This window comes from Girardinichthys multiradiatus, chromosome 2 (genome assembly GCF_021462225.1).
Source record: "Girardinichthys multiradiatus isolate DD_20200921_A chromosome 2, DD_fGirMul_XY1, whole genome shotgun sequence".
NCBI classification, from domain to species: domain Eukaryota; kingdom Metazoa; phylum Chordata; class Actinopteri; order Cyprinodontiformes; family Goodeidae; genus Girardinichthys; species Girardinichthys multiradiatus.
Window position 1 is genome coordinate 37676772 of NC_061795.1, and position 25460 is coordinate 37702231.

The window sequence follows — 25460 nt, forward strand, 5'->3', positions numbered from 1 at the left end:
GACCTTGCATTGACTCATTGACTTCCAATGATTTTCATTCATTTTTAACCCTTTTTATGGCCTAACCCTACCTCTAAACCTAACCATTAACAGTACATACCTAACCCTAAGCGTAACCTTAACTCAGTTCACACCTTAGTCCCAAACCTAACCCCTAGCAAAACAGCAAGTGAGGACCATGAAAATGTCCTCACTTTACAACAAACAGACCTCACTTTGATGGTGAAATACATCCTCACTCAGCTGCAAAAACCGGAGCACACACACACATTCAAACACTACATAACATGCTGTAAGATTCAAACCCAGGACCTTCGTGGTGCAAAGAAACAGTTCTACCAACTGGTGCAGTTGGTATCCCTACATAAACAATGATACATTTCATTAAGTGGTAGGAGTACATACAACATGCTGCATGATGGTGCAGTTGCCATCCTTGTTACCTTGCAGCAGGCCCTCTGTTGATATCATGCCGTGGGGCTTTTCTGTGTGGATTTTTGCATGTTGGTGGGTTTTCTCTGGGTTTCCAGCTTCCTCCCACATTCCAAAAACATGTAAGTTGGGTTAGAGGTTTAAATTGTCCTAATGTTTTGTGTGGGTAAATAGTTGTTTTACTTGTCATATAAGTTGCCTTGTGATGCACTGGTAACCTGTCCAGGGTGTATACCCTGCTGGAGACAGGCAGCAGCCCCCCTGCAACCCTGAGCAGAAACAACTTGGTATCGACAATGGGGTTATGGACTACACATTATACTTAATGTTAGAAATACATAATTCTGTACTAAAAATATAAACACGAAACATTAAACCAAAAGTTTTTACCTCCCATATATCAAATTGTTAAAAATGATTCAGTACATCAGTGACCTTTTTTGAGTTAAATGTCCCTAATGGCCAAATTCTTTAAAAATCCAAGGGAATTGAAGCACTTACATTCTTGTTTGCAGTAAAAAGTAGCAAACAGCAAAGATTTCCCCATCAGTGTCAGACTAAGGTTCAAATCTACATCTCAGCAGTGATTTATGTTTACTCATTGGGCTCAGTCTGACATCATGTGATCAGATGCAGTAAAATATAAAGGACAAATGTTACATGCGCTGCCTCGGATTGCCAAAGTGGCCCCCTCTCTGCTTCCTCTCCTCCCTCCTCTGTTGGAGGACAAGTCCAGACAAGTCCTCTGTCTCTGCCTGCCTCCTGCATCTCAGCACGGCTCGGTCTGATCCAGACATGCCTGAGCTGTAATAGAGAGGCATCCCACACAACAAACATCCAGATGAAGCCTGCTGCCCTTCAGCCAAACCAAGCACGGCACACCTCAGTGCAGCTGGCCTCACACTTACCTGGGGAGAAAAAACTGAGATGAAGGGGAGGACATGGATTACAGACAGAGTACAAAAGGAGTGTGTCTTTATGAGTAGCGCTTAGGGATATCAGGACCTAACACCAGCTTGTCCCCCAAAATAGATGGAAACATTGTATAAAAAATTGACATAAAGTTGCACTCATCTAGATGAACTATATCTAATGTGATTGCTGTTATCTTGGTTCACAAGCAGAAGGACAGTTTAGCACAATAAATGTAAAGTTCTAGTCAGGCAAAAAGTTAAACAGAGTCAGGGAAAGATTTTTCCACACTGAAGACTTTTCTCAACAATATAATCAAAGTAATTTTGGCATTTTTACCCCCAAAAAAACCCATGTCCCATGGCCAGTTTTTTCTAATATTTTGTTCGTTTTGGCTGTAAATCATTATTTAATCTCACTGAAATTTTCCCGAAACGCTTCCACCACTTCTGTTTACATCACAACAGACAAAATCAACTCATGAGAGTACTGCTGACTATATTCAATTGTATTTGTAATCACATTTATTCTTCAATGGTGTTTGTATTGGGTACAGCTGCAGCAAAACACCTGAGATGTATGTGGGAATGCTGCATGGAGTTCAGGCAAATTTGATGACAAGAAACACACGGAAGAAGTTTGTGAAGATGATCAAGTCAAACGGGAATGAAAGATTTCATAATTTAGGATGTGCGGTGATCCTTTTGAGAGTCAATGAACGTGATTCAATGAGAGTGGAGCCGACTTGATGCTGAAGGGACTTTATCGACGCAAACAAAAGCAGTTCTGTTGAAAAAGTTGTTTTTTATTTGTGTGAAATCCTAAGTTGGAAATTCAAACTTCTTTATCCTGCTTTTACTGTATCTTCGTTGTACAGTTGTTACTGAAAGGAAACTCACAACTGGCTAGTCACTGTCATGCACTGGTCCAAACAGGCTCACTACAAACACAACACTATCAGCCAAACATGCAATGGATCTGGTACTAAATACAGAGTCTTTAGAATAAAGTTTGTAAATGATGGAAACTTTGTTTTATTTGTGAATAGTCAAAGAGGCTTTAGAGAACCTTAGATTAAGACCAGTTCATAAATCAGCAAATAAACGTGGGGCAATAAACGTGGACACAGTGCATAGAGATGGTACATCTGGGTCAGAAGTAGTGGACAAACAATTACCTAAACAAATTCTCTCATCTTTTAAAGACGAGAACATAGGAAGTAAAGTAAGGGCCTGATTTCCATCTATTCATTATTTTTATTATGACAATTAGATGTTACATTGTAGCTGGACAAATTTGATCCTTTTTAATGACGAAATATTTGTTTGACAGGTAGGAAGTTTGAATCTGGTTCAGCTAAGGCTAAAATATCCGGTGTCTACCGGAACCCAAAGAATCTCAGACACATTCCTTTCTGCACTTCAATTTCAGTTTCAGGTAATCTTGATCTTTTTCTAAGTATCCACTTTTATGCACCAAGTGCTTTCTCTTTAAAGTGGTGCACAACCCGGAGGGATCAATTATGTTTTTCCTCTCTGTAGAGTCTGTGACAAGATAATCTCTGATAAAAAATAAAAAAAACCTTTCTTTTATTTTTAAAATTATGATCATTTACCGAAGCTGGACATGAAGGGATGCATAACACTGAAAATGAGCTTTTACTTGATGAGGAATGACAAACAATCCCCAAAGCAACCTTTAAAGAAGGAAGTTGTGAACTGGTATTAAACCAGTTTCTACAATACTTTAGAAATATTTGTAAAACATTTGTGATGAGTATAATTTCACTTTTACATGGTTCATTGTACAATGACTGGCCAAAAAAAAAAAAAAAGTCGCCACCTGGATTTAACTAAACAAATAGGTACAAGCCTCCCATTGGATAAGTACTGCATGGGCGATTATGTTTCAGCTGGCAACAAGTTATTTAACCCTAACTGGGGCAATGAGTTGCTTCTCATTTCCTTAACAACCGTGTCGGGGGACACATCCTGTGGTCGTGGAAAAGATGTCAGTCTGTTTCAGAAGGGTCAAATCATTGGCATGAATCAACTAGAGAAAACATCTAAGGAGAAACTACCAAAATTGGGTTAAGAACTGTCCAACGCATTATTAAAAACTGGAAGGATAGTGGGGACCCATCGTCTTCGAGGAAGAAATGTGGCCGGAAAAATATCCTGAATGATCGTGATCAGCGATCACTTAAACGTTTGGAGAAATCAAATCGAAGAAAAACAACAGTAGAACTCTGGACTATGTTTAATAGTGAAAGTAAGAGCATTTCCACACGCACAATGCGAAGGGAGGCAGGTGAAGTGATGCACCCATCATGCCTAGTGTCTACTGTACCAGCCTGTGGGGGCAGTGCTATGATCTGGGGTTGCTGCAGTTGGTCAGGTCTGGGTTCAGCAACAGTATGTGTTCAAAGAATGAGGTCAGCTGACTACCTGAATGACCAGGTTGACCATGCATTTGGACATTTTTTTTAATAGCACCACTTAATACTTTTGGTAGTTGTTCTTGTGCAGAAACCTTTTATCACTTATTTAATATGTTTTAAGTTTTTATTTGCATTACATTTTTATCATTTCAGCAATTTTATCTGGGCATTAATAGAAATACTTTTTGCCCACAATGTAATAGTATATCTATTGGTAAATGATTTGAGCTTACACACACAAACAGGGATGCTTATGATTCCGTTTAAATGTAATATTTAGAGATTAGTTTGGTTGTTGCATGTTTTCAACACCTTAAAGCACTTTAGTTTGCCATGTTGTATGAACGTTTCTATAAGATTAATATTGAGTCAGCTAGTTGGAAGTGGTGATTCATTTATATTATGGGAAGGTATGCAAAGACGAGTTAATGTCATGCATAAATATCTGGCTTTATGCATGACAGTAGTGCCATCTAGTGGCCAGTTGGTGAAAGAACAAGTGTCAAATCTTCTAGTAACAGTTTGTTTTGGGAATACAATGTGTTCAGTGAGGACCACACTGACATCCCCAGGGGTAAAACATGTTTACTGTAGTACTACAGTACCCAACATATGAATGGAAAATGATCGTGTTATTTTGTTCCATACAACAAACATATCTGGCATGTAGAATCCCCACAACATGGCAGCAAAGTAGAAAACATGAGAAGAGTGAAAAGAAGAAACAATTTAAGGTGTTAATCCAAGCATTCATAGAACTTTTATTGTTGTGCTGTTGGTTCTCTGCAGAGTACTGTTGATCAGAACATAACTCCGAACCTAACCACTCAGATTCACTATCATAGCTGTATTTGTTTTATTAAGACTTCCTGGCTCAATCACACTCAAGCACACAACTGAACGAACTGACGAACCCCCGAGGAGTGATTGTTGTTCCAGGTCCTTTGTCCTGAATTAGTGAAGACACGGCCAATCCCCTAATAAATACATTCTCAAACCTCTTTAAAATTTACGGCAAGACAAATATATACAAACTGATTAAAAGTGAAAACTCCTTATTTTTTTACTCAGTGTTTACATCTAAGACAGTCACTTGAAGGTGGTGTCGACCAAGACGCACACAGAAGTCCCTTCTCTTAGGTTCATATACTCATGTTTCCCTGTGTTCCTTCCTTCACAAACTGTGACTGATTGTACGCACTAGTTTAGTGGTCAAAACCAACGACCCCTTCAGATAAAGCAGGCACACGAATATAAAGACACTCTGGCTCTGCCCTGCCTCACTCCAGTTATCCTTAGTTTCTTCCGATGCGTCACAGAGAGCACATCTAGTTCTCCCTGTAAACAAGTACTCTTTGTCCTTTCAGATTATAAATACTGTTTTGGTAAAATCATTATCATTAAAAAGATGAGACAGAGTGTATTTGAGTGAACATTGATACAAAAAAAGACAATTGCACAGTTTGAAGACATTCTTTCTTCATTTGTTAATTATTTCCAGTACTTTTCCTCTTTTTGGCTTCATTGTTAAGGCCCAACGTCTGGAGTGGAAGGGATGCAGGAGAAGTCCCTTGTGCCCATAGGGCCTAGTGATGATATAAACAACACACATACAGAGGCACGCTCACAGATGAACAGTATTGCAGGGAAATATATTGCAAAACGACATGAAGGAATGGTGAAAACATCCTTTCTATCATTTCTTTTATCAAAATTATGCACATTTTTAATCTTTCTAGCGGTGCTCGTAATTTCCCTTTCCTGTCCAAAGTGCGTTGGTGCCGGTGCTGTTTCAGTCTGGCTACACCAGGAGGTGCCGTTCCTCTATGCAGGTGACTGACAGGCGGTTGCTGTGGCTGTGTTTATTGCTATTAAGTCCGTGCTCCTCCTCTTACGAAGGACACAAAGGAGAAAGCTTCCCTCCAAGCGCTAATCTGAGGTCTCCATCTGCTTGATCAGAGTCTGTGTGCTTTTATGGAAGCTTTAAAGCCAGACCGGCGCTGGAGGGAAACTTCTCCCCGTAGGAGCTGGCTCAGGTGAAGACGTAGTTGAGAAGGAGCTGGGAGAGGAGCAGAACGCAGAGGATGAGGCAGTGGCGGCCGGTTAAGGACATGCTGTCACCTGTGGCCCTCTGCAGAGACAGCTGATGACCCAGAGCCACCAGGTTCCTACAGACAGAGATCAATTTGGGTCAAAATGGTTCAGAGTTTTTGAATTTCATCTCCTCTAACAATTCCTAAATGTTTACATGAATTCATGTTAGAAAAATCTTTTTTCATACAAAATTGAAAAATAAATTTCACTGATATTTTGCCAGATTTTGATCATTTAAAAAAAGAAAATCCGTACACTAAGCCCAAAATTATTCATACTCCTGGCAGGTTTAGGTTTAAAAACATTTGTGCAACATATTGCAAATTTATCTATATCGCAATACCACTATAAACAATATTAGTATTGCAAAGAATAGCTTGGACTACAATAAGTATAAGCTAGTTATTAAAGCATTTAAGCTCTGTGTGCTACTAACATATCTGGTGATGCTTGATTAATGCAACAATAAAATGGTGTAAAATGGTGGTACAGCGTTGAAGCCTTAAAAAAAAAAAAACTTGTTATCTATGATAGCAACGCACCCCAATCAGAAAAACATTTACACTGTTAGCTATGTATTGCGAGTAATATCATTATGGCGGATGTTTTCCTAACATGAACTGAATCTGACAGAGAATCTGTGGTGGGAGCTGAAGTTTAGGGCCATGGCAAGGAGGTCTTCAAAGATTTAGAGCTTGAAGATATATGATCAAAATACCATTGGAAACATGCTGGTCAGCAGTCATAAGAAGGGCTTAGTTGCTGTAACGCCAATGATTTTATTTACTGAGAAGGATATAAATAATTTAACATCATCGCTGCACAGTGGTGCAGTTGGTAGCACTGTCGCCTTGCAACAAGAAGGTCCTGGGTTCGATTCCCGGCCGGGGGTCTTTCTGCATGGAGTTAGCATGTTCTCCCCGTGCATGCGTGGGTTTTCACCGAGTACTCCGGCTTCCTCCCACAGTCCAAAGACATGCCTGTTAGGTTAATTGGTCTCTCTAAATTGACCTTAGGTGTATGAATGAATGAGTGCATGGTTGTTTGTGTGTTGCCCTGCGATGGACTGACGACCTGTCCAGGGTGTACCCTGCCTCTCGCCCATAGACTGCTGGAGATAGGCACCAGCTCCCCCACGACCCACTATGGAATAAGTGGTAGAAAATGACTGACTGACATCATCGTTTAATAACATTTAAATAAAAACTGGTTTTTTTTTTCCACTTGGTGGGATATGCTCCTCTCTGGGAAAAACCAACTTCTTGGTTGAATGAAAGTCATTTCAAATCTAAATCTGCCAGGGATATGAATAATCTTGGCCTTCTCACCTTTGAATATCTTGCTGCGTCTTCTTGATGGATGTGATGGAGGCCTCAATGAGAGCAATGTCCTTCACCTCCTTACTGCAGAGGGGACACTGGGTTGAAAAGCCTGGGTACAAAACACACAAACAAAAACATAACTTCTAAAATTGATTTTAAAAAAATGTAAACCTTCACAGGACAAAATTCAATGCATGTATTTTTTTTTTGACTTAAAATATTTTTATTACATTTTTTTCCCAACAAAAACACAAAACGTATAACCCCATCCAACCCAGAGGAGATATCTTGTATAAAAATAGGGACATGGAAAAAATCCAGTTTATACAAAATTTCACCTGAACTTTAAAGACTTTCCTGTAAAATATGATCAAACTCACTTAGGGTTGTTTGTCACATATACACAAATATACTATATCTACACTTCCCTAAATGTTTCTTCTTCTGGTGACATCACAACAGGTATAGTTAGCTGATCGGACCATTTGTTTCTCTCTCTGTGTCTTTAAATCTATTCTTCAGCGGAGTTTACTTTTAATCCCTGCAGCTACAGCTGAATTTAGCTGAAAATGGGAACACTGAACTGGATTTTCAGCAGAATTTGATGATGAGAAACACAAGCAAGACGTATTGGAAGAGCATCAGGGAGGACCAGAGAGGACAGATTGTACCTTTAAGGACATGAAACAATAATCTGAGCATCAGTTAAAGAGGCAAAGAAACAGGAACCAGCTATGGTTAGTCTTAACTGCTTGAGTGACCTCATCTTCTCAAAGACACGTGATGTGGAATTAGAGACGCTTTTTAAAATCTTTTTTGTGAAAATTGACAGTGTGAAATCATGCAGCAATTCATGCTCTGGCAAGGAAACTTTAAAACCTGAAAGTAAAGAACAAGGATATTAACTTCTGGCTTTTACCAGAGTTTATTCTAATTATTCTGAATTATTTGCTCCCCTGCACCCCAGTCAGGGGTATCACATTTTCATAATGTGGTATTTTTTAATCTGAATTCATGGCCAATTGCATTAAGATTAAAAGCCAGTTTCTGATGCAGGGATTTCAAAAATATTTTTTTCAGTTGTTTTTCTGACACATTGTTGGTTCAATGCACACAACTGGTCAAAAGTTTTAGACACACCTTCTCATTTGATGGTTTTCTTTATTTTCATGACAATTTACATTGTAAGCAGATTCTCACTGACTACGATGTCGGTCGCGGACGTAGAAAATTTGTACATATTTGTTCAAAGCGTTCCAAAGCTTCCTGCGATGTTAGATGGAGTCTGTAGGGCGATCAACACTCAGACTGAAATGTTAAGAGAGCAGAATCGCAAGCTGGACACGATTCCTGAACAGAATCGCAGCCTGGCAGCGGTTGGACTCAGAGATTAAAGGATATAATCTTGGAGAAGTCGTACGCTCCAGATCTGCGGAAAATACCAGAAATTTGGCTATTTGGATTCGCAATTGAGACAAAGCAGTAAAACTCTTACGGCGGTTGGAAATTCACAACTGCCTGAATCGCAACATTTATTGTTTTTCTAAATCTGACTTCCCAATGTGGCCTTGGCAACTTCTGCTAACTGGTTATCGACAAAATATCTCCTGGATGTTATATAAACACGACGCTCTTCCCCAGCCCTCCCCTACCAGCTGTGTGCTGATAGGACTATGTGGCCGATTGATAAAACGTCCACCTCTCTTCTCAAGGACAATGGCGCTTCTATCAGCGTTGACAGTCTAATTCTTGCAAACACACTCATATATATTCACACCCTCAAGATTCCTCCGTACTCTTGCTGAATCTTTACTTATGTGTGTGTTGCTTACCCCTGCTGAGGTTTTTTGTACCATTTCAGACTCTATTTTGCTAAGAATAGACTCTGAAATATGATTTTGTTTTTTCCTCCTATCTTACTTTACCTAAATGTGTGATTTAATTATTTTTCTCAGAATTTCTCAGAAGGATTACCAGTAAAAGCCAATTATTATTAGTAATTTGGACTTTAGCTGCTCTTACACCAATGACCCAGCTTTCTTAGACTACAATGGACGGTTATTACTTAGTTCAACTTCAGTACCAGTAAAAACAATATATTGTCAGCACCTGAAAATGTGGATTAAAGCTGTTTTGTACCAGTGACTCAGCTTCACTAGTTAGAATTCAGTGAAATCATGAGACTATTAGATTTCTCAGAAGGATTCATAGATTTTTAGATTTCTTAGAAGGATTTTAGTATCATTTGATTTGTTTTTCTGTCTGTATCTGTGTTTATTTTCTTTGTGATTGTATTGTAAACGTATGTACAGCGCTTTGAGTGTCTCGTTACTGAAAAGCACTATATAAATAAACTTACCTGATGGTATCAAAACTATGAATGAACACATGTAGAATTATGTAGCAAACAAAAAATTGTAAAAGAACTTTAAATATGTTTTATATTTTAGATTCCTTAAAGTAGATGACTGAAATAATAACCTTTGGCCGTCTCTCAATGAACCTCCGGGAAGTTCTTTCAAGACCCTTTAGAAAACCATTTCAGGTGAGCACCTCATGAAGCTCAGGGAGAGAACGCCAAGAGAGCAAAGCAGTCATCAAAGCAAAGGGTGGCTATTTGGAAGAATCTAAAATCTAAAAATATTATTTTAGTTAGTTATTAGTTATTTGAAACTTTTTGTTTACTATATATTTCCATGTGTTTTCATTCACAGTTTTGATGCCATCAGTGAGAATCTACAAAGTAAATAGTCATGAAAATAAAGAGACCCACTAAGTGAGAAAGTGTGTCTAAAACGTTTGAAAACTACAGTGGTAATCAACAGCGTCACACAGTCCCCATCAGCCTCCATCAGCCTCCATCAGCCTCCACAAGCCCCCATCAGCCCCCATCAGCCTCCACAAGCCTCCATCAGCCTCCACAAGCCTCCATCAGCCTCCATCAGCCTCCACAAGCCTCCATCAGCCTCCATCAGCCTCCACAAGCAAAAATAACAAACTGCTTATTTGTGCAGTGCATAAGGTGCCATAAAGTAGCAAAAACCCAAATTAATAACTCTGTATTTATATACGTCACAATAAAAGTAACTGGATATAAATATATTTGATAAAAATAAATTAAGCAATACTTCAAATGTTATTGAAAATGTAAATGATTGAAGTATTTGTTCAGTTAGAATTTGTAGTCAATATATGAACCAATAAATAATGTTGTGGGGGAAACCAGCGGTTGGGTTCCCAGGAAACTTCACTTGCATTCTGGCTTGGATCTAAACTCACCCTCACCTTCATTATCAGAGGACTCATGCGTTGGTTCTGGTGTGGTGCTGCTGCTCTCAGTGTTCTGGCTGCACGTGGACGGCTGGCTGCTGGCCTTCCTGTGCTTTCCATTTATCTCCGCCTGTAAATAATACAAGATTTGTTCCTCCTTTCAATGGATGAAAAATGACACCAAGTTACGGACAGATAACCCAGATTTTTCTTTTTTTTTATATACAGTGAGGAAAATAAGTATTTGAACACCCTGGGACTTTGCAAGTTCTCCCACTTTGAAATCATGGAGGGGTCTGAAATTTTCATCTTAGGTGCATGTCCACTGTGAGAGACATAATCTAAAAAAAAATCCGCAAATCCCAACGTGTGATTTTTTAAATCATTTGTTGTGTGTTTTTGCTGCAAATAAGTATTTGAACATCTGCCAATCAGCAAAAATTCTGGCCCTCAAAGACCTGTTAGTCCACCTCTAAAAAAGCCACCTCCACTCCAGTTATTATTCTAAATTAGAAGCACCTGTTTGAGGTCATTAGCTGCATAAAGACACCTGTCCGCCCCACACTATCAGTAAGACTCTAACTACTAACATGGCTAAGACCAAAGAGCTGTCCAAAGACACCAGAGACAATATTGTAGACCTGCACAAGGCTGGAAAAGGCTACGGAGCAATTACCAAGCAGCTTGGAGAAAAAAGATCAACTGTTGGAGCAATTATTAGAAAATGGAAGAAGCTGAACATGACTGACAATCTCCCTCGGACTGGGGCTCCATGCAAGATCTCACCTCGTGTCGTATCAATGATCCTAAGAAAGGTGAGGAATCAACCCAGAACTACATGGGAGGAGCTGGTCAATGACCTGAAGAGAGCTGGCACCACTGTTTCCAAGGTTACTGTGGGTAATACACTAAGACGTCATAGTTTAAAGTCATGAATGGCACGGGAGGTTCCCCTGCTTATATCAGCACATGTCCAGACCTGTCTTAAGTTTGCTGATGACCATTTGGATGATCCAGAGGAGTCGTGGGAGAAAGTTCTGTGGTCAGATGAGACCAAAATAGAACTTTTTGGTCTTAATTCCACTCGCCGTGTTTAGAGGACGAAGAATGATGAGTACCATCCCAAAAAACATTATCTCTACTGTGAAGCATGGGGGTGGAAGCATCATGCTTTGGGGGTGTTTTTCTGCACACGGGACAGGACGACTGCACTGTATTAAGAAGAGGATGACTGGGGCCATGTAATGCGAGATTTTGGGGAACAACCTCCTTCCCTCAGTTAGTACATTGAAGATGGGTTGTGGCTCGGTCTTCCAACATGACAATGACCCGAAACACACAGCCAGGATAACCAAGGAGTGGCTCCATAATAAGCATATCAAAGTTCTGGAGTGGCCCAGCCAGTCTCCAGACCTAAACGCTTTAGAAAATCTATGGAGGGAGCTCAAACTCTGTGTTTCTCAGCGACAGCCCAGAAACCTGGCTGATTTGGAGAAGATCTGTAACTGCAAACAAAGGCAACTGTACCAAATATTAACAATGATTTTCACAGGTGTTCAAATACTTATTTGCAGCAGTAACAAAAATAAATAAATAAAAAAATCATACATTGTGATTTCTGGATTTTTCTTTTTAGATTATGTCTCTTACAGTAGACATGCACCAAAGATGAAAATTTCAGACCCCTCCATGATTTCTAAGTGGGAGAACTTGCAAAGTTGCAAGGTGTTCAAATACTTATTTTCCTCACTGTATATGAGAACAATTTTATGGAAAAAAAGCCAAGTTGGCGAGATACACAGCCCATCGTTTCAATGTCTTTAAAGCAGCTAAACTGTAGGTACAGTCTGACTTCAGAGGAAGCAGCTCTGCTTCCATGTGGTAGAACTGTTCTATCCGTGGCATTCGATTTTCGTCATTTATTCGCTTTATTTAGCAAACACTGCACCTCATGTGTAGCTCATAAGAAATATCCCACAATTGGGGGTTTAAACTATTAATTAAACATTTAAGAAAACAAAGCACCATCCTGAGGGTTGTGTTGACTCTGAATCTATAGCTTCACCTTGTGTTGGCTGGTCCAGCTGTGGCTGTAAGAAAACCCATTTTCTTGCCTCTGGATTTTCTCCTGCGTCTGAATCATTCCATCCTTCTCAAACTGAACGAGACAAACCTCAGTGTCCCACGGCCGAGCACTGACAAAGACAAACATAGTAAAAAATGGAGATCTCGTAGGTGCTTTAGTTGTTTTGAGTGAGGGAGTGTTCATACTCCAGGTGCTTGTAAGTCCACTCAGAGGTGACGGGATCCTGCTGGAAGAGTTTTGGGATCCAGGATCTCTCTCCTCTCTCCTTTGCTTCTCTCCGCTGAGCCTCCTCCAGGACAAACTTCTCCTGTGTCGCCCTCACTTGGTCCCGATCCAGGATGGCGCTGGTCACGTGCTGCCACAGTCTGTTGGAACATCATGAATCGGAGGTCACTGAAGACATTGAAAATGTCTGTTTTTGTATTTGTCAAATCAAATTTGAGCATTTTCAGTGAAGAATGACCAGAGTTATTGGGTCACTTTGGTGAAACACCGTATGGTTTCCTCTGCAGGAACCTTTTCAGGACTCAGGGTAGTTTACTGGAGTAGTTTTTCTCCCCCCTGTGTTTCCACTGCAAGAAACATTTCCAAATCAGACTTTTATGGGTAGAAATCTAGCAAGTAAAACAGCTGTGGTTTTTGGATGGATCCTGAACTAAAGACGGAACTACGTGATGGAAGGATACTTAACATTTCTCACGGGTTGAATACACAAATAATTTTATTTCAATCTTCTCCCAGTTTCTACTCTTTTGTAGTTCATATGTTTTGTTAACTTTAAATAACATGACAGAAGACCTGTAGTTTTTGACGTTTAAACCCAGCCACCCATGCTGACTATCAGTGTTTTACAGAATTTGCATTCAAGTAAGCTGCTAAAAATCAGACAACTTTAGTAGAAGGAGCATGCACATCCATTTTTAGCAGTATTTTTCAGCATTTATGTTCTGTTATGTTTGAAGGGAGCACACATGGTGTAGAATGTATGCGTGTCATTGTTCTTCCTTCGATCCATATCTCGCAGGCTTTATTTATTGAAGATCTATGGATTATACTTCTGAGTTAAAACTGGGTTTTTTTTTTGTGGCGATGGTTCACTGCTATGAAATTATAATAAATTAGGTCTTTAGATAGCAGGTAATAATTGCGATCGGTGCGCTCCTATTTCCTTTCTCCCACAGATGGAAGTTGGGATCAGTCCAGTTCATTTAAAATCCATCTACCTATACGTTTCCAGCCTGTTCGGATAAGCAGTATATGAGATTAATGCCGTTTTAATTTCATAGATTTTAATCACAGTGTGGACTCCAATGTTGTGCTGGGCGGAGAACTCTGTCCCTCTGGACTCTGCATAAATGGCCCAGATTTCCGAAATGTACCCTCATCCGAACCCCGTGGAAACACACACAAAAAACAGTGTAGAGAAAGAAAGGTTTTTGGGAAATTAAGTTCTGCAGAGAAAACCTTCAGGAACCCGTAGTCGAATGCGCCTCGAGAGGTTTACCTTTCAGACTCAAACTCGCCCTGCTGGTCTAGGTGGACCACCTGTCGTTTGAGGCGCCTGCTGCGGATGTCTGGAGTTGGGTTCCATAAAGTTTCCTGCTGGCCGGTGTGCTTCTCTTGAATAAAAACCTCACTGTCCTGATAAAAAAAAGACAACAAAACGTTGAGTCTTGCAAATAATATCTTTCAATGCTCCATTGTCAGTAAAATATGTTATGCATGTTATAGTGGTGAAGCTGTCTTAGGTCAGTCTACAAAAAGCCGTTTAGTGTTTCCAAAATAAAAATGCTCATTGCCTTGACACGCCTGCTCAGCCAATGAGGCATGAAAACATAGTCTCATTCTTGTTGGTGTCTGCTTGCTGCTCTTGAACGTATAATTACCAATTCAGTTCCTAATTATAGCTGAGAATAACTGAACAGCACAGAGCAACAAGTGTAAAGCAAACTGGGATTCTGAAGGAAAAGATGAATGCAAATCCCAAAAAGTACAGGGGTTGGACAATGAAACTGAAACACCTGGTTTTAGACCACAATAATTTATTAGTATGATGTAGGGCCTCCTTTTGCGGCCAATACAGCGTCAATTCATCTTGGGAATGACATATACAAGTCCTGCACAGTGGTCAGAGGGATTTTAAGCCATTCTTCTTGCAGGATAGTGGCCAGGTCACTACGTGATGCTGGTGGAGGAAAACGTTTCCTGACTCGCTCCTCCAAAACATCCCAAAGTGGCTCAATAATATTTAGATCTGGTGACTGTGCAGGCCATGGGAGATGTTCAACTTCACTTTCATGTTCATCAAACCAATCTTTCACCAGTCTTGCTGTGTGTATTGGTGCATTGTCATCCTGATACACGGCACCGCCTTCAGGATACGATGTTTGAACCATTGGATGCACATGGTCCTCAACAATGGTTCTGTAGTCCTTGGCAGTGACGCGCCCATCTAGCACAAGTATTGGGCCAAGGGAATGCCATCATATGGCAGCCCAAACCATCACTGATCCACCCCCATGCTTCACTCTGGGCATGCAACAGTCTGGTTGGTACGCTTCTTTGGGGCTTCTCCACACCGTAACTCTCCCGGATGTGGGGAAAATGGTAAAGGTGGACTCATCAGAGAACAATACATGTTTCACATTGTCTACAGCCCAAGATTTGTGCTCCTTGCACCATTGAAACCAACGTTTGGCATTGGCATGAGTGACCAAAGGTTTGGCTATAGCAACCCGGCCGTGTATATTGACCCTGTGGAGCTCCCTCCCGACGGACAGTTCTGGTGGAAACAGGAGAGTTGAGGTGCACATTTAATTCTGTCGTAATTTGGGCAGCCCTGGTTTTATGTTTTTTGGATACAATCCGGGTTAGCACCCGAACATCCCTTTCAGACAGCTTCCTCTTGTGTCCACAGTTAATCCTGTTGGATGTGGTTCGTCCTTCTTGGTGGTATGCTGACATTACCCTGGATACCGTGGCTCTTGATACATCACAAAGACTTGCTGTCTTGGTCACAGATGCGCCAGCAAGACGTGCACCAACAATTTGTCCTCTTTTGAACTCTGGTATGTCACCCATAATGTTGTGTGCATTTCAATATTTTGAGCAAAACTTTGCTCTTACCCTGATAATTGAATCTTCACACTCTGCTCTTACTGGTGCAATCAATGAAGACTGGCTACCAGGCTGGTCCAATTTAGCCTTGAAACCTCCCACATTAAATGACAGGTGTTTCAGTTTCATTGTCCAACCCCTGTAGTTAGGTAGAGGAGCTCTTACCCAGTGTCCATCTATGGTGGCCATTAATTCGTCTCCCATAACAATCTTCCCGCTGATCTGATTTACCGAGCCGGAGTATGCGAGGAATGGCTGGAAAACAGAAACAACAAAACTGTTTTACAACAAAATGTTTTCGAATGAGTGCAGATGTGGTCAACAAACTGAAATTCATCACAAAGTGGTGCTGGCTTGGCTCAACGGGTTTTAGTAAGGCCAATTTAAGACTTTTGAAGGTAACTTTAAAAGGTTATGATTTCAAATTTAAGACCTACATGAATTATGAAAAATAAATGTATTACCTAAATAACATAATGTACATATATAATAGCTCATATTTACCTTACTAAATAACAAAGGTTGAATATGACTCTGTTAGCTGAAGTTAATGGTTTGTGGCATGAGTCTTGAGGGCTTTAACACCGAGGTCATTTAACCTTCAACGTCTTCACTAAACGTATGGATGACAGGTTTTACCCCATCACATGAAATCCTTGTTTCAAGCCAACCCTCCATCAATATACCCTTGCCCAAGATGGACAAGCTTGTGGTGAATATGGTGACAAGAACATTTTGTTTTTAACCACATAAATGCAAATTTCAGGAGCAGCATTTTCTCATCAAGGCTGATTCGAGAAAGCTGATAAATTCCTTCCTACGAGGCGGTTTGCTGCTCTGCATCTTTTGTTTCGCCACAGCTCTACAACAAACGAATGTTGCCAGCAAATTAGTAAAAAAAACAAAAACATTTAGCAGTATAAAAATCGAATGAAGTAAAAGCTTAAGAGGTAAATTAGTGTAATATAAGACCTACAACTGAAAGTCTGGATGCATGTAGACATTTTTAAAATCCTGACAATTATTTATTTTGGGATTTTTCAAGACAGACACATAAACTAGCTTATAGTTGGATTTGATATTAACTGCACTGTTATATGATCATTTGTAATTAGCTTTGGATACAATTTTAACTTGTTTCAAGACGTACCTTTAATTTGAACTCCAGCTCTGCAAAACATTTCGTCTTCTTACATTCGACAGTAACTTTCCCTCCCAACTCTAGCGTCATAGTGCCATACAAGATACCTGCAGGAGACAAACATCACATCATCGGATCAACAAGCCATCATTTCCACTGCTAATTTAAACCACTCCTGTATTATAGCATGGCTCTTATCAAAGCACTGTTTAATTTCCAGTAGCTCAGGCATGTCGGCTGCAGCAGATGGTGGTAAAAGATGAAGCCCACACATGATTTGTCTGAACAGTGCAATGTATTTGTAAACAGGGGGGATGAGTTTGCATATTCGCTTCCTGTATTCTCTGCACAGCTGCAGGCATGGCAGGAACACCTGAAGTCAGTTCAAGAAGCAAGAAACTATGAGATGATTTCTTGGGAAATAATTAATGAGGCTAGCACTGAATTTTTATTTAAAATATAAGCACACGAAAAAAAAAATATTTAGGAATGCATTGCTTAGCGAAAGCTATACCAGGGTGTCAACAAGCTTCGTATCTTTTTAGCTTTGGGTTTGTCTGCAGATTCTGTGCATGACTGAGTTTACAAGCAGGAAGCAATATTACTGTAGTGAGTGTTCTCTTGATTGAGGACACTGACTAACAAAGGAGAAGGAAACTGAAGCTGCATCTGGCCTGGCGCTCTGTTTAGCTGTGTCACCTCCCTGCAGGGAACATTGGTGGAGCTACTCCCACCAATAACTTCATGCTCTCTTCCTAAAGATGATGCACCCAGCTTTCTTTCTGTGTTCAACCCACTCTCTCTTTTAGACAAAGCAACTGAAGAAGCACTGGCTCAAAGCATATCTGATTAGCTGTTTTTCTCTCCAAATGAAGCCACTCTTTACTTCCTACTTAACACAGAAAGTGCTAATGGACCAGTGCTTCTTTGTGTTTTGTTTCTGTGCTGCATCTTCTCAAATCCCCAGGCAGTTCTGGCATATGGCTGCTCACACTGAACCAGGTTCTGCTGGAGGTTTCTTCCTGTCCGAGGAGTTCTCCTCTCCACTGTTGCTGTACATTCATGCTCAGTACGAGGAACTGCTGCGAGTTAAAGACTGAATATTCGCTGTAACTACATGCTCATTTAGGACGATTGATTCCTGCAAAGTCAGTGACTGGATAGCTTCATCAGAGCTTCATGAATAGAAAATGTTTAATCAATTTTAATAATAAACTGAACTTGACGGTTATGTTTAAAAATAAGGATCGGAATGACTGTAATTGACTTTGAAGTTGTCTATATTGTTGGACTCAAATAAAAAATTATCCATTGGATGTTTTTTTTGCTCTGTTCCCTTTTTTGATCTCAAGTGCCTTGAGACGACATTTGTTGTAAACTGGCACAATATAAATTAACTGAAATCAAGCTAATGACTTTCAGAGAGAATTGAAAGAAATCCTACATGAACCCTTCAAACACAAATCTGTTAAATAGTTTGAGAATGTTTCCCACTTCAACTCAACTAAAACCCAATATTCTGGGTTTCCCACTTTAATCAAGAAAATCAAGGACAAAATTGCCATGGGTTTTTAAAAATGACTAAAACGAGAAATGTTTTGCCTCATAAAGATCTTTGGGAGCAATGTACTCGATACTTATTCTGTTAAAACAAGGGAATAAAAGGGACCATAGTTGACAGAACATATAGTACATCGCCTGATTAACATTAGGAGGGATTGTCAAGCATATCTGAAATAGAAACATTACCTTTGCAGTGAGCGTAGGGCATGGTGATGACATACTCCTCATCTCTGCTCAGGAACAGAAGTCTGGCTTTGCCATCTAGAATAGCTGAGAGAGAGTTACCTGCAAGAGGAAACACTGGACTGTTACTTATCCTTGTTGATCATTTTAAATAAACTTGTATCAAGTTATCCTAAATAGTAACAAAACTGAGATCAAAATAAGGATTAAACCTGCAACTTGCTTTTATCTCAAATTAAATATTGTTGTGTCGAGTTGTAGTTTGGAGGAACAAGTTACACATAACAGGTTGTGTACCATAGAACTTGGACTTGGCCAGGATGCTTCCACTGATACAGAAACCATCCTTCCTGTTGCAGACATGAAAGGCAGAGATGGGGGGATGGTGCGACAGCTGACAGAACAGAGGGAGTGAGACATTTAAGCAGCAGAGTCAGAAAAAACAGTTACCCGGTGGCACCTTTTAAATTTACACTTGCAGCATTGCACAGGTGTGTGTTGTGCCCCATTTTGTTAGAGCTTTAAATCTGGGTTAACCTGCTCTGCTATGTAGAATGTGCAGCTGTCTGTCTGAGGATGAAGCCAGCAGCAGCGAAACGTCTCCCCCAGGATTGGATTGTAAGGCTTTTTCAGACCCTGCAAATACAAAAACAGTGTTTTAATTAAAACATGTAGTGGCACAAATATTTCCATTTCATTCTGTAAGGAGAAGTAGAGACAAAGCACAGAACGTCATAACAGCTGCAGATTATCTGGCTTAAGCATCAGCATAAAGTGGCGATCTGCAGGCTGTATAATACGAGGTAATTGGTCTACGAATCCATGTACGTGAATCTTTTGAGAGAAGTCCACAACAAAAGTGCTGAGTAAGGCCCGATTGATCTACAGGCATTTTCTACTGGCTCATATTTATTGGTGCAGCCTCCACATAGGAAATAAATAACTAACAAGTGGAAGCGAGTGGAAAATGTCTCCTGACATTTTTACTGCAGAAATTTGTTATGCAGCTCACACATAAAATCTTACTTGATGTCACTTTGGGGTGATTGATGAGCCCTGAAGTAACAACGAAAATGCAAACAGCCAGAAAATGTCCCTGTGCAGCTGAGAATGAGACCGTAACTGAAAACCACAAGAAAAGAGGGTTTTACAGCTACTAAACAGAAACTTCTCTTATTGTTCCCCGAAATCATTGATTCACAATAAGATGATGATTTCATGTGGACACCAAGCTACAGCTTATTTTAATGGATAGCTTCACACTAAACTAAAAGCTATAGCCCTGACCGATGACCGGCTGCTCACTAAATAAAAGATCTGATATTTTTCTGGTCAGTTGAAATCACAATGTGCAAGTTATTATCAGACTGCACTAACAAGGCTCTTTAATGTAGATGCCGCTGCTGAGGAAATCGGCATTTATTTTCAGAATCCTTAAGGTGATTAAAAATGATGTCAGAGGCAAAACAAAAATGCAGGAGGCTTTTTGAAGAGAAATGCAAGACATTCAGCAGATAACAGGAAGGCTGTCATGGAACATGCTGGAGTTGGAAATGCTGCAAGCCGTTTGAACATCTCAGTTAAGGTAAGAACCTGCGATCCCCAGGGAAAACGCAGGGAGACCGTTGTTATAGTAATGCTAGCCATGCTAACTGTGCTGTTTGCTAACATAGGATACTAAATACAGCTTAAATTCAATACTATAATAAAAGGCTATAAAAGAGAAATGTTATCATACCTTGGGCTTTTTGTAGAAGCCAGACAAATACCATCTCAGCACCTGCTTGATCCGACCATATGCACTCTCTTCTAGTGAAGCCCTGCAACGTAGTTGCAAGAAAACAATACAAAGTTGATAGAAAAATGGCATAAACCGTTACAAGGTAGAATGTTCACCTATTTCTGAATAAACATATAAGAAGAAAACATTACTAACTGTGAAAGCAGATCAGCGTGATAATAGTAGTCAGACAGCTTATCCAGGAAGGAACGCGGTTCCAGGATGAAGGTCGGCAGCACCACCTTTGACAGGTCCATGCCCGGTCGTAGCTGCTTCAGCAGGGTCCAGATTAAGCCCTTATTCTCCTCTGATACAGTCTCAACTTGGGAAAATTCACCAGCCTAAACGGACACATCAAGCCATCAGCAACAACAAATTATGCAGAAAACCCTTTTGTCAACATAACTGAGAAATGGCTTTGAGAAAGAGAAAACCATTCAAAATATATGTGAGCAATTGCTAAGAGTGCATAAACATGAATACAGAGGATAAGGTGGAGAGCTACAGAACCCAATCCCAGAACAAATCAGTTTACCTCAGTTATCTCCTCTGCGCTCTGCTCCACATAAGCGGTAGCTGGTGGCCCAAGGGACATCTCGTCTGACTGCTCCATGTCGCTCTCCTCCGTCAGCCTTCCACCGTTATCATTGCCCGTGGTGTCCCAGTCGTCATGGGTCTCGCGCTCCGATTTGTCTGACGAGCCGTCATGCTCCATGTTATTGCCAAGCAGGGACGTCTCATTCAACCTAATAAAAGCAGAGAAGTAACCACAAAGGTCAGCACTAATATGCTTTAATCAGACATGAGAAAAAAACAGATTACTGCCTACCGTATTTTCCGCACTATAAGGCGCACTTAAAAACCTTTAATTTTTTCAAAAAATGACAGTGCGCCTTGTAATCCGGAGCGCCTTATATATGGATCAATTGGTTAATTGGTTGATCCATACTGGTTGTACACGGCGCTCTGTCAAAATGTTTCAGTACGACAGGTAAACTACAAAGCCACACCGCTTGCAGCATTACGGCTACCGTAGTCAGGGGTGTCGCCGAAGTAATAGCGGTAAACACCTGTACTGTGCTTACTCCTAGTCCAACACCACTTGTGTGTGTATAACGTTTGAATGTACTGTTGCAGGAATTGCCTGAACTATATGTGATTAGAAGCTCAGTGTGTGGGGTGTATGTTTCGCGTGTGTGTATGGAACATGTTGACATTACTCCTCCGGACAGAGGTGGCGCTGTGTGCTGCCGTAGCTGAGAATCAAGAGTGAAGGAGTGACGTCGGTATTATTGTGTGTGTGGGGTGGGTAGAGACGGCGACCGGAGCAGCGGTGTATGAGTCTGTAAGCCCTGTGTTTTTACGTGCTGCAAAGTCATTAAAAAGAACCCTGAATCTCGTCAACAACTCAGTGTTTTGATGCTGTTTCTTCATGCTCAACTCAGCAACGTTTGAGTGAGGGAGTTAACCCCGAGGAAACTAGTAACTTCGGCCCTGGAGAAAGCGTCTCCCCTGTGTCATCAGACTACGGTCAGGGGACAGAAACAGGAAAGGTTAACAGTACTAACGTTTGATTTAGTGCATCAAACTGTTTCTTTTACATGTTTACTGAATCAGGGAAAAGTTCCCTTTCATGTTTTAACTAACGTTTGATTTCAACTTCAACTTCATAGACTCCAATGCATTCCTAACGTGCGGTTGGCTCTATTCAATAGAATTCTATGTAGAGGAGACCTTACCATGAGAGTGAATGGAGTTATCAGAACGCTGCTTTGTAGTGTATTAATAAAGTTTGACTGACTGACTTATCTGACTGTTTTGTTGACATTCTCTTTAGCACAGCTCCATCTAGTGGATGCATAACGCAACCCCAGTCAAATGTTTGACTGCAGTAGCTTCTATTCTATGCGCCTTATAATCCGGTGCGCCCTATATATGAAAAAAGTTCTAAAATAGGCCATTCATTGAAGGTGCGCCTTATAATCCGGTGCGCCTTATAGTGCGGAAAATACGGTACTTCATTTACAGGTTTCACACATACTATGTAATGAAATGCTTCTGAAACATTTTTAAATACTAAGATTTTACTGTTAAGAGTGACATTTTTATAATGAGGCCAAGTTTTTTTTTGTTGTTGTTGTTTTTTGTTTTTGTCCTGTTTTGGCATTTCAGTTATATATACAGAGAAACTGGTTGCCTACGTGTGCCAGGGCAGATTTGCTCTACAAATAGCTCAAGATGAAATCCTAACCGCGTGATTAACTTTAATAAATTGAGACTGGATCCAGCATCAAAGTAAGCAGGCCACATTGATGTAATAGTAACCTGTGTTTGTATGACCTTCAGGGGATTACCTGTGTGTGTGAGGCAAGTTCTGTTGCTTCAGGAGACAAATATTAGAGTGGATTACATTTTGAATATTAGAAATCTGTCAACATATCTTCATGTTGTGGAAGATGACAACAACATTAAGTGTTTACAGTATATTGTATGCTATCAGAAAGGGAATACCAAACATAACCTCATGAGATCTCAGTTTGCACTAAAATTAATTGCACAAAACCGGAAAGAATTTAGAGATAAAGATTGCTGCACACAGAGATATAAACTGCAATTAGTTTAAATGTTAATGATACCTGCAATAAATATGTGATGTGCAGATGGAAAACATATCAGGTATTTTAGAATCAACAACCTATGGTAAAAACAGACCCCATCAATGTAACATTTATTGGGAGGGAAAAAAACTTGTCGTCTGAAAGAAAGTGAATGTAGACTATGAACATGTGAAGACGCTTACAGCTAAGGAGCATCTAATTCTAATTCAAGGAGCATCTAATGCCGATTTATACTTTGCACACTGTGGAATTTTCCAGTCGAAACTAATCAAACCTCAGAGCCGCCTGCAGAAAACCAGGGCGTACTGGAAGAAAAAGAATAACTGGCAGAAGAAGTCATACATCAGCCTGTAAATCATCCTGTAAAAGGATGAAGGGTGGCTTGAGAGGGCCGTCCTTCGGCCATTTATTATCTCGGACCAAAGGCTGCAGAACATAAATGGTGCATATGTTTAAAGCCAACGCAGAAAGACAAAGGTAAACAAATATTTTTCACAGCCTTTCACAGCGTTGGTTATTCCACAAATCCTGCACATAACCTGGGAATAGTGGACAGCAACTGCACTGTCACCTGCTTTCAGAACCAGACCCAGTTATGTAATCACGGTCAGAGACAACAAGGAAACAGCTCCTGTTCATTAACAATGGAAGACAGTTCAGCTTTCCAAAACAACCCCCGGGACATGGCAGCCTTGAAGAACTACATTCCAACTGAATTATCAACTGAACCACAGAGTTATCTATTAGTCCAAACACACCTTACAATAACAAGGCAAGCTGCTTTCCCTTACCGTAAAACTAAAACAGCATATAGATAAGTTCTTCCACAGGAATCCAACAACTGATAATGTTGTTATCAGCAAATCCAAGCACAGATGTAGCCTGACTTTCCTTCCTCTTCTTTCCTGTGTGTCTGAATGGCTTCTGTCAGCTGACAAAAGGCTGCAGCTTTGTCCCTCTGACACTGCCGTACCTACTTCCTGAACGTGCCTGTGGAAAGTTCTGTCTGTGTGCCAAGGTGTGTATGTAAAGCCTGCAATGGCTGCGTTGCGTTTTTGGGTGGTGTGCTCCATCTTCCTGCTCCCCTGTCAGTCATGTGAGCGAATAGGGTGTTGTGATTGGTCGGGAGGAAGGAAAGACGGGAGTGGCTGCAGGAAGGGATGGCTGGAGGGAGTGTTCAGGCATGGAGAAGCTAAGAGGAGGGGGCGAGGCGTGAGGAGACTAGCTGATATAGGATGTTAACGGCACAGAGGGGACAAGAATGGAGGCTGCAACAATTATGCATGTTTACACAACAAGCACATTTACAATATCAAAGATACCAATTAACTTCAGACCAAAACCCCTATTTTATAAATGTTTACTGCTCATAGAAAAGAATAGAAATTATTCCCAATCATCTATCAGCTAGAATTTGGCATCCTGTCAATAATAATAGACCAACTGATGCATCTCTTAGGTCATTGCTGACTTTTATGATAATACTAAAAGATTGTCTTGTGTTGTCCACCTGAATGCTCACTCTTTGAAGCAGAACTGTACAGACTGCAGTCATGACCAGGTAGAAGGAGTACACCACAAAGTCTGTGAAAAAGCAGCCAAACTCCAAAGAATTGTTTTTAAAAAACCTACAAAAAGCCCGAGGAGCTTCTGTTCAAGACCACTTTAAACAGTCTGACCCTAGGGACTAATTGATTCTTGCACAATATATCTAAAAAAACCTGAATATCAGGAAGAAGTTCAATATTTTTTGTCCCTTATTTCAGTGAAGCTCGTTTCTTATTCATTACAAATGGAGTGAATTATTTCAAGCCTTTATTTTTTGTATTTTAGAGATTATAAATAATGAAAACCCAAAATACAGTGTCTCATAAAATTAGAATGTTATAGAAGTACTCGTGATTGATAGAAGTACTCGTGATTGATAGAAGTACTCGTGATTGATAGAAGTACTCGTGATTGATAGAAGTACTCGTGATTGATAGAAGTACTCGTGATTGATAGAAGTACTCGTGATTGATAGAAGTACTCGTGATTGATAGAAGTACTCGTGATTGATAGAAGTACTCGTGATTGATAGAAGTACTCGTGATTGATAGAAGTACTCGTGATTGATAGAAGTACTCGTGATTGATAGAAGTACTCGTGATTGATAGAAGTACTCGTGTCATCTGCATTGTTGGATCTGGTGTCTTTCATCTTCCTCTTGACAATACCCAAGAGATTCATATGGGGTTCAGGTCAGGCCAGTGTGCTAGCCAATCAAGCGCAGTACCACCATGGTCACTGAACCAGCTTTTGGCACCTTTGGCGATGTAGACAGGTACCAAGTCCTACTGGAAAATAAACTCAGCATCTCCGTGAACCTTGTCAGCAGAAACAAGCATGAAGTGCTTTAAAATGTGCTGGTAGATGGTTGACAGTGGACTCTAGGAAACACAGTGGACCAACACAAATCATCACTGACTCTGGAGACTTCACACTGGACTTCAAGACACATGG

The 25460-nt window shown here is 40.4% G+C and overlaps 1 protein-coding gene across 4 annotated transcripts in view; it reads right to left on the reverse strand.

Moving 5' to 3' along the window:
• Positions 1 to 4512: 4512 nt before the first annotated feature.
• Positions 4513 to 25460, reverse strand: part of osbpl5 (oxysterol binding protein-like 5) — a 54222-nt gene continuing 33274 nt past the window's right edge. For 3 of the 4 annotated variants that reach the window (XM_047393186.1, XM_047393195.1, XM_047393213.1), the window contains 14 exons: positions 20876 to 21086; positions 20497 to 20681; positions 20299 to 20380; positions 19098 to 19196; positions 18858 to 18954; positions 18564 to 18662; positions 16824 to 16921; positions 15839 to 15928; positions 14061 to 14197; positions 12742 to 12921; positions 12536 to 12665; positions 10480 to 10600; positions 7207 to 7309; positions 4513 to 5952 (listed from right to left, as the gene is read on the reverse strand). In XM_047393186.1, coding sequence (XP_047249142.1) covers positions 5817 to 5952; positions 7207 to 7309; positions 10480 to 10600; positions 12536 to 12665; positions 12742 to 12921; positions 14061 to 14197; positions 15839 to 15928; positions 16824 to 16921; positions 18564 to 18662; positions 18858 to 18954; positions 19098 to 19196; positions 20299 to 20380; positions 20497 to 20681; positions 20876 to 21086 — 1768 coding nt within the window. In that variant the 3' untranslated portion in view covers positions 4513 to 5816. The remainder of the gene's footprint in view (positions 5953 to 7206; positions 7310 to 10479; positions 10601 to 12535; positions 12666 to 12741; positions 12922 to 14060; positions 14198 to 15838; positions 15929 to 16823; positions 16922 to 18563; positions 18663 to 18857; positions 18955 to 19097; positions 19197 to 20298; positions 20381 to 20496; positions 20682 to 20875; positions 21087 to 25460) is intronic. The other variant, XM_047393204.1, reaches the window with a different exon arrangement.